At 45.2% G+C, this 10,000-nt stretch overlaps 1 protein-coding gene across 1 annotated transcript in view; it reads right to left on the reverse strand.

Moving 5' to 3' along the window:
• Positions 1 to 10,000, reverse strand: part of LOC308172291 (phosphatidylinositol 4,5-bisphosphate 3-kinase catalytic subunit alpha isoform-like) — a gene marked incomplete at both ends in the record, with an annotated part of 27,348 nt that overhangs the window by 2,173 nt on the left and 15,175 nt on the right. The window contains 8 exons of the mRNA XM_080547194.1: positions 2,185 to 2,263; positions 2,513 to 2,634; positions 4,867 to 4,973; positions 7,012 to 7,183; positions 7,482 to 7,585; positions 8,308 to 8,472; positions 9,296 to 9,377; positions 9,545 to 9,672. Coding sequence (XP_080403320.1) covers positions 2,185 to 2,263; positions 2,513 to 2,634; positions 4,867 to 4,973; positions 7,012 to 7,183; positions 7,482 to 7,585; positions 8,308 to 8,472; positions 9,296 to 9,377; positions 9,545 to 9,672 — 959 coding nt within the window. The remainder of the gene's footprint in view (positions 1 to 2,184; positions 2,264 to 2,512; positions 2,635 to 4,866; positions 4,974 to 7,011; positions 7,184 to 7,481; positions 7,586 to 8,307; positions 8,473 to 9,295; positions 9,378 to 9,544; positions 9,673 to 10,000) is intronic.

The following is a 10,000-nucleotide window of genomic DNA, read 5'->3' on the forward strand; positions in this document are numbered from 1 at the left end:
TCTGAGGAGCAGCTGAGGGCTAGTCTCATGATAGTCTAGACTCTGGCTGACAGGCTTGGAGCGTTCCACATGGCCCGCACGCCCCGCACTCTAGCAGGGTTCTTACAACTTTCAACAAGTCAGATTTAAGACCTTTTTAGACCTTTTTTAGACCTCTTTGAATATAATTTTAGACCTATTCGCGACACCATGTGATAGCTTTTTGGCATCCTCGAGGTGATGAAATTAGGGATTTCACTGCCATACAGACATAAAAGGAAGCGAATTGGCATTTGATTGGTTCCAGCTCGATTCATTTCCTTGCCGTATCTAATTTTTAAGACCTAGCACCTCATTTTTAGCCCGAATAACTGAAATTTGAGACCTTTTTAGGCCTTATATATTGGATTGCCGAATTTTAGCCTTAAAGGCTTTTTAAGACCAACGCGGGAACCCTGAAATAGGGAGAAAAACATGTATTGTCTACGCATTGAAAACCAGGTTCTTGTCTATGCATTGAAAACCAGGTTCTTGTCTAGGCATTTAATGTATTGACTGTTTGTTGAACGACTGGTCATAACCCAGCAGTTTAATAGATCAATGAAAGCCGTTTTGTTGGACTGGACTGTGTTTGAGCATCCAGCCAGAGAGGTAAAAAAATCTGAGATCAATTTTGAGCAGGCAAATGAATGAACGGTTTATCATTTATCATTTATCATTCAACACTAACAATGTTTGCTTCCTTGGTCTAAATCACACCTTCAGTGTTGACCTGCGGCCTGGTCTTGTTCAACAAAGTAAACATATTTAAAAATATAACTGAACATTAGTCACCTATTCTAATTTGCATCCGGTTGTATCACAGTGTTTTTCTGAGATCACTCTTGTTCCCAAACACATCCACCCGAATGCTCGGAAGGTCTGGTGGACCAAAACCTCAAACTTGGCCGCAATTTACAATAACAAGGACAGGGAGAATGTGAACAGTCATAAACCGTACAAGAAAGGGAGCGACCTTTAAGAGAGTTTGTCTAAACTAGCATATTGTACCAATTCATTTTCATTCAATTCATTTATTCATTTTATCAAGTTTATACAAAATGTTATTGATATTTCAGGACGGCTATGGACATATTTGAAATGTGAAAAAAGTATGAGAACTGCCAATTCGCCAAAGAGAAATAGTTGATAACATCATTGTATCCCAAACAACTTACTAGATGTTTATTTTTTTTGTATTATTGAAATGGAAAGTTTATGTGCTTTCAAGACACACATTCAAATAAGAGGTTGACCTTTATTCCTAATATATAGGATAGAATGAATCGCCACTGGTATATGTGAAGGCCACATACATGGCATTGAGTCAGACGGTGTTGTACAACAGCTGATATGGATGTGGGATGTTTAGGTGGCAGTTCCGTACTCTGGCATCATTGTTTTGTCAGCTGGCGACACTCAGTTGATAGTTATACAAACCTGAGATCTAACCAGGGTACCTGAGGTCTAGTCCCTGGTTAGAGAGTGTGTTTGGGGTCTAGTCCCTGGTTAGAGAGTGTGTTTGGGGTCTAGTCCCTGGTTAGAGAGTGTGTTTGAGTACCTGGGGTCTAGTCCCTGGTTAGAGAGTGTGTTTGGGGTCTAGTCCCTGGTTAGAGAGTGTGTTTGAGTACCTGGGGTCTAGTCCCTGGTTAGAGAGTGTGTTTGAGGTCTAGTCCCTGGTTAGAGAGTGTGTTTGGGATCTAGTCCCTGGTTAGAGAGTGTGTTTGGGGTCTAGTCCCTGGTTAGAGAGTGTGTTTGAGGTCTAGTCCCTGGTTAGTGAGTGTGTTTGAGGTCCAGTCCCTGGTTAGAGAGTGTGTTTGAGGTCTAGTCCCTGGTTAGAGAGTGTGTTTGAGGTCTAGTCCCTGGTTAGAGAGTGTGTTTGGGGTCTAGTCCCTGGTTAGAGAGTGTGTTTGAGGTCTAGTCCCTGGTTAGAGAGTGTGTTTGGGGTCTAGTCCCTGGTTAGAGAGTGTGTTTGGGGTCCAGTCCCTGGTTAGAGAGTGTGTTTGGGGTCTAGTCCCTGGTTAGAGAGTGTGTTTGAGGTCTAGTCCCTGGTTAGAGAGTGTGTTTGGGGTCTAGTCCCTGGTTAGAGAGTGTGTTTGAGGTCTAGTCCCTGGTTAGAGAGTGTGTTTGGGGTCTAGTCCCTGGTTAGAGAGTGTGTTTGAGTACCTGAGGTCCAGTCCCTGGTTCTGCCAGATGTTTTCCATGATCCTGATGATCTGTAGGGTCAGCATGTCCTGACGCAGGTCTGTGGAACACACACACACACACACACACAAAGGTAAGCAACTTAAAAACAATAACATGAATCTCTAACCCTAACCCTACAACTAACAATAACAACCAACGGCCTCTAACTGAACAGCAGCCTCAACAAGGGACTCCAACACATTCATCCACTGGTGACAGACTGACTCTGAGTGGTGCTGAAAGGTAGACATCGTTCAACCAACGACTCTCGGAGCAGCCAGGGGTCACGACCCCCCCCGAGACTCACCGTCTCCGTTCTTGAAGATGATCTCGTTGTTCTGGAAGAGCACCTCAGACATGATGTCAGGGTTCTCCCAGTTGAGCCACAACGGCCGCTTGGCAGACGACATGATTCTGCACTCGTCTAGCCTGGAAACACAAAGTTAGGACGTCATAATATGTGACTGCCTGGTACAGACATAAAGATAATCTGGCTGATTTTGGCCCGATTTCCCCCCTTCCGACCAAGGACGGCAAACGCCCGATTATCGGATGGCTCTAAAGATTATCCTACAAGATTATCCTGTGGTGTGAGGTGCGTTAAGAGTCCATTTCTCCCGACAATCGTAAATATTAAACGTGTTCAATATTTACGACCAAAAATCCTCATGTGTGTGGGCGAAATTGACAACACCCGAGTCCGATTGTGACGTGGAATGGAATGTAGCCAATCAAGAAGCGAGCTGACTGACGCGTCTTCTTCTTTTCGTTCTTCGGGCACTTTATTTCTCCTGTCGCACATGGCTGCCTCTACAGGTCAGTCAGGGTACTACTACCCTGATCGCGCGAGATTTCTGGCTTGGGGGACGAGACTCCAGACTGTCGGAGGACAGATCTTTATGCATGTGGTCGTTCAATCCATGATTTTTTATCTTCATGTGTGGGGTCTCAGATAAAAAATCTGTTAAGATTTTGAAAATCCTTATATGTGTACCAGGCTTTAGAGACGGTCTGATAAAAGAGGCTGCATGTCGGCAATTCTCATGTCGTGCAAATGAGAAAAAGCTTCTTTTTTTTGTCTTTTTTTGCAGATAACGAAAGTTGAAGTGTTGAAGAGCCCACTCGATATAACAAACAACAGTTTTAGGAACACTAAATACTCATAATTTGTGAATTGGATTCACTGTCTCGTCTGCCTTGGGCTACTGGGATTGTACAAACTTAGGTTTTAGGACGTGTTCAAAAGCAAGGACTGTGTGATCATCTAATTATGTGTAGTTATGTATTTTTAGCATGTTGATGTTCTATCAGCGAGTTGTGGTGTGCTAAACATGCAGTTAGATGTTCATAGCAACGTTGCTTTTTAGCTATTTTAGCTACACATTAGCAGCTGTTTTGCGTGTGTTTTGATTCAGAGTGATATTCTCTGGTATTTGGTTTGAGGTGTACCAACATTCAAATAAGCATATCTTCTTCAACTAGTTTCATGTATGACACATCATTTGAAAGCTTACAACCTGCACTTTCATAATCTGGAAAATAATGAATCAAAAATGACTATGCCTACTTGAGGATTTTTTAACCTGACCCTGTCACATATATGAACATCAGGACTAAGTAGCCTGGTAGTAACAAACGTATGACCTTTGTTGTCGTGCAAGCTAAACATAATATAATAATAACATATACCATTTAGCTGACGCTTTTATCCAAAGCGACTTACATTGTAGTGAATGCATACGGTCTTCAGTATATATGGTCCCGGCAGGAATCGAACCCACAACCTAAGCGTTGTTAGCGCCAGCGTTATTAGTGCCAAGTTGAATCTAATCTAATCTAATCTAATCTAATGTTCTACCAACTGAGCCACAAAGGACCACAAACATGCTAAACATGTTTTTATTCTGACACAGACCGTCGACCACAGTTTAGCCCCAGGGGGCACCCCAGACAGAGCTACATTTGTGCCACTGATCAATAACACTTAAGTGGTCTTTTAAGTGGTCTTTATCGACCGGCCTAGTTACCGAGTACTTTAGCTGATGATTGGTTGATCAATGACATTTCACATGTTCATACTAGGCTGTACTGACGGGCTGATAAACGCTTACAGGCTACCTCCTCTCCAGGAGAGGCTGGTGGTGGATGGACGGGCTCATTGTAATGCGTGGAACGGAATGAGGAATGGTGTCAAAACATTCCTCATTCCGTTCCATGCATCACAATGAGCCCGTCCTCCGATGTCTACCGCCACCAGCCTCCCCCTGATCCTTAGATACACTGGCTGTACCGTAGAGGGATCTTTGACCAAGGTGTACTGGACATATTCAACCTAAACCACCTGTGAGTTAGAGTCATAGTTATGCAACATCGCCACGAGAGGGAGACTCCTGGCTGTTTGAGCTAGGGTAGCCTCGCGTGGTTGGGTCCAAATCACATTGTTCTCCTGCTTCCCTTTGAGGTCTGGAGGATTTTAAGATCAACTGATCTGGCTTGGATTGAACATGTGCTGTAGTCAGTCCATGTTCGTCATTTCATTGGATATTACATTTCAAGAACCCTCTCTCACATTTCCGTATTTGATTGGTTGATGTTATGTGTGACGCCCTGACTCTTTTCCCATTGGATAGGAGTATGTTGCAGAGTTGCTGGCAGACGTACCTGACGTTGCCCAGCTGGTGAGCAGGGTTGAGGGGGGAGGTGAAGTTCTGCAGAGCGTCCATGTAGTCAGGCCGTCTCATCTGCTCCCCCAGGAACTTCATCTGGACCTGGAGACCAAGAAGACGTTCAGATACACACACACACACACACACACACACACACACACACACACACACACACACACACACACACACACACACACCAGGCTGAAGACCACCACACAGGACAAGATGTTCAGATACACACACACACACACACACACACACACACACACACACACACACAAACACACACACCAGGCTGAAGACCACCACACAGGACAAGATGTTCAGATACACACACACACACACACACACACACACACACACACACACACACACACACACACACACACACACACACACACACACACGCCTCTGCCCTCTCCATTCTCATATTACTAATGACTACTACTAATAGACTACTACTATTCCTGTCTATAATTATCAACAATGACAGCGGTCGGATGAAGCCAAATCTGGAGCCAGGCTACTAAATTAGCATTCAGACACACAAAACCAAACTCAATAATCAATGACTGTCTAACAATAACAATAACATCCAATGGCCCATAACTCAACTGAAACGGCGACAGAGGACGGGCTCATTGTGATGGAAGGTACTACACTACAATGAGCCCTTTACAATGAGCCCTTCCTCCCATGTCTGCCTTCCACCTGACTCCCCGGTCATACACAGGGTTCCCACACCTTCTGAAACATCAAATTCAAGCACCTTTCAAGGATTTCAAGACTCAATTCCCTCAAATTCAAGGACCCAACACGGCATAGTTTGAGACAGACCTAGATGAGAATTTATATAATAGGAACAGACAACAATTAAAAAGAGAGGCTTGAATGTGTGAACACTAGATGGTCTCTTGCCTTCTCTACCACAGCACAGGAAAACAATATTGTGAAATATGTGTAAATGTCCCACCGTTGCTGCTGTAACAGCTTTCACTCTTCTGGGAAGACTTTCTACTAGATTTTAGAACATGGTTGCAGGGATTTGCTCCCATTCAGCCACAAGAGTATAAATGAGGTCGGGCACTGATGTTGGGCGAGAAGGACTGGCTCGCAGTCGGCGTTCCAATACATTCCAAAAGGTGATTAATGGGGTTGAGGTCAGTGCTGTTGTGTGCAGACCAGTCAAGTTCTCCCAGACTAAACTCGGCAAACCATGTCATTATGGACCTCACTTTGTGTATGGGGGCATTGTCATGCTGAAACTGGAAAGGGCCTTTCCCCAAGCTTTTGTCACAAAGTTGGAAGTGAACAATTCTCTAGAATCACATTGTATGCTGTAGCATTAACATTTCCCTTCTCTGGAACAAAGGGGCCTAGCCCAAACCATGACAACAGCCCCAGACCATAATTGTGTCCAAATACTTGTCCATATAGTGCATCCAGGGTTCCCACACCTTCTGAAACATCACATTCAAGACTCAATTCCCTCAAATAAACTAAAATAGTGAGACAGTAGACAATAGAGACAGATCTAGATGAGAATTTATATAATAGGAACTATCCACTCACAGACAACAATTAAAAAGAGAGAGAGAGAGAGAGAGAGAGAGAGAGGGGAATTCAAGCACTTTCAATGACCCATGTCTATTTTCAATAACGTTCAAGACCTTGATTTCTTTTTCTCAAATTCAGAACATTTCAAGGATTTCAAGGACCCGTGGGAGCCCTGTGCATCTCTCTTTACAGGGTTCCTACAAGTTTCAACAAGTCAAATTTAAGACCTTTTTTAGACCTGTTTGGATAGAACGTTTGACCTATTCACGACACCATGTGATAGCTTTTTGTCATCCTCGAGGTGATGAAATTAGGGATTTCACTGCCATACAGACAAAAAAGGAAGAAAATTGACATTTTTTGGGTTCCAGCTTGATCAATCTCTGCGTAAATAGATGTGGTCGGACTGATTTCCTTGCAGGATCTCATTCATAACACCTAGCACCTAATTTTTTGACCGAATAACTGAAATTCGGGACCTTTTTAGGGCTTAGAATTTGGAATGCTGGATTTGAGACTTTAAGGATTTTTAAGACCAGCGCAGGAACCCTGTCTTCATGTCTGTGTCCTTGTGACTCGTTACCTTCTGCGTCTCGTCCTTCTTCTCCTGCTTCAGGATGTCGGTGAGGTTGATGAGCTTCTCCATGGCCTCCACCTGCCTGCTCAGGTGCTTCAGGTACATCCCGCAGCCCCGGCAGTACGACTCCAGCAGCAGCCCGAACCGCAGGCTCACCGTCTTGTTGTGCATCTCTGACCTAGGACACACGCACGCACACACACACACACACACACACACACACACACACACACGCAGAGACAGACAGACAGACAGACGCGCGCATACACACACACACACACACACACGCAGAGACAGACAGACAGACAGACAGACAGACGTGCACGTACGCGCACACACACGCAGAGACAGACAGACACACACACACGAACACGCACACACACACACACACACACACACAGTGATTGCGTGAGTGACAGGACCTGGGGGGTATCTCAAGTAACAAAGCTGTAATGGAAGTCCGTAAAGAGCCTCACTTTAAATGCCAGAAGAAGAAGTGTCCTATCCTCTGGTTGGTCAGGGCCTTCTTCAGCAGGAACCTCACCAGGGGGTTGTCCAGGTACTGCTCGTACTTCAGAACCTGGGGAGGAGGAGGGGAGGGAGGGAGGGAGGGGGGAGGGGAGGGGGAGAGGAGGGGAGGAGGGGAGGGGAGGGAGGGGAAGGAGAGAGGGGAGCGAGGGAGAGGAGAGGGGAGGAGGGGAGGGGAGGGAGGGGAAGGAGAGAGGGGAGAGGAGGAGGGAACCCAGAGAGAGGGGTCCGTTATTATACAGGGTTCCTACACGTTTCAACAAGTACAATTTAAGACCTTTTTAGACCTTTTTTAGACCTCTTTGAATAGAATTTTAGACCTATTCGCGACACCATATGATAGCTTTTTGTCATCCTTGAGGTGATGAAATTAGGGATTTCACTGCCATACAGACAAAAAAGGAAGCGAATTTTCCTTGCAGGATCTCATTTTTAAGACCTAGCACCTAATTTCTAGACCGAATAACTGAAATGCGAGACCTTTTTAGGCCTTGTAAATCGGATTGCTGGATTTTAGACTTTAAGGCTTTTTAAGACCAGCGCGGGAACCCTGTTATAAAAGGAAGGTAGAACAAAAAAAGAAGCAATTCAACGAGGAGGGACCGATAGGGATGGGGAGGAGCGGACTGAAGTTGATTACAAAGCTCCCTCTGAACCCCCCCCCCCCCACACACACACACCCGCTCCCCCCCTCCCTCCCTCCCCCAGACCCAAAGCAGCCCTACCCCCCCAGCCCTGAAACAGAACTAACCAAACCCAGCGGTACTACTGTACCTGGACCAGCTGGATGAGGTACTGGGAGAGCTTGTCGTCGGTCAGGTACTTCTCCAGACAGCGGACGGCAAAGTCCCTGATCATGGGGTCTGGGTAGTTGCAGTCCAGCAGCTCCATGGTCAGCTCCGGTTGGATGGTGGGCCAGTCCTTCAGGAGGCAATACATCTACCACCACAACGACAACAACAAATGGTAAATGCACTTAGATGCAAAAAAATCTCATTTTTAAGACCTAGCGCCTCGTTTTTAGACCGAATAACTGAAATTTGACACCTTTTTAGGCCTTATAGGTTGGATTGCTGGATTTTAGACTTTAAGGCTTTTTAAGACCAGCGCGGGAACCCTGCTGTTAGTGGGACTTAGGATCGGCGTCTGATTGCACTTGTTGCGTAAAAGTGACCTACTCTTAGCTAACCTGTTAGCTAACCTAAGTCCTGCTTAGCTAATACATGTAAGACACTGGAAAAAAAAAAGAAAAAAAAAAAGTCTGCCGATGAGTGAATTAGTGTAGTGTAGCTATGAGGAAATGGCCTTCAAACATCACCTACAACATTATCTCATGTGTATTGTGGTAGTTTGTCCTTAACGACAAGCATGAAAAGATATATTGTAATAACATTCGGGGGCGATAACGATAAGGTAAGGTATGTAAAGTTTGAAGGGCAATTTCTGCTATTAGGACTGAAGCCTGAAGAATCCAGAGGGTTCAAAAACCGTAGGCGTGCACTGAGAGAGGTCACTGTCTTCTATCTGTTACTCTGTATGCATGAAATCATTTGATCTTTTCATCTTCTTTTCATCTTTTCATCTCCCCATCCCTACGTCACCACAGAGGAGCGCAGAAGAACGGAAAAAGGGATAGCCCTCTCTTTAAAACCCCCAGAAAAGTGACAGTGAAACTGTCAGATCGTATATACGCCTTCATATCTCCAGAAGACAAATGTGCAGCGTCTGCTGCTCGCTGGTGTTGTGATGAAAGATTCATCACCTGCGCTACTTCGTCTCTTGAGTTCCACTTGACAGCCAGGAGGATCTTGGGAAGGATTTCAGGCATATTCACGCAGTAGTGTCTGGGGAGGGGAATAGTCAGTGTTAGTCAGAGCAGCGCACAGGAGGGAATCGATAAAGTTGTATTGAATTGAATGACCTGTGCCATATAGGAAGTCCTTGTCTTGCTCAGAACGGCACACACAGGAGGGTATCGATAAAGTTTTATTGAAGTGAAAGAACAGTGTACCTGTGCCTCCACAGGAAGTCCTTCTCCTGCTCCGTGATCTCAGACAGAGGGTCTCTGTTGCACACCTGCCTTAGCTGCTCATTGTCGCTGTCTGTCAGCGCCACACGGTCCCGCGCCACACGGTTACTCTGCAACACAAGGCAAGGCAAGGCAAGGCAAGGCAAGTTTATTTGTATTGTGTGGTGATTCACATTAAGTCAATAGGAGAGACATTCACCAAGGAGAGCTTGTACCTTTAAGAGTGGGGGTTAAAGGGGCAAGGGTTTCCGGTTGCGGGTTATGCTAGTATTGTTGTCACTGAGTGTATGTTTTGCATGTATCTGAAAGTGAGGAGAAGTAAACAACCTCGACTCCAACCTACGTCTGTCGTCTCATTGTTACAACTCCCACAATAGCACATTTCATACAACAGGGGCAATTCAAAGTGCTTTATGAATGAATGAATGAATGAATGAA

Source organism: Nansenia antarctica, assembly GCF_963989245.1.
Source record: "Nansenia antarctica genome assembly, chromosome: 17".
Classification (NCBI taxonomy): Eukaryota; Metazoa; Chordata; class Actinopteri; order Argentiniformes; family Microstomatidae; genus Nansenia; species Nansenia antarctica.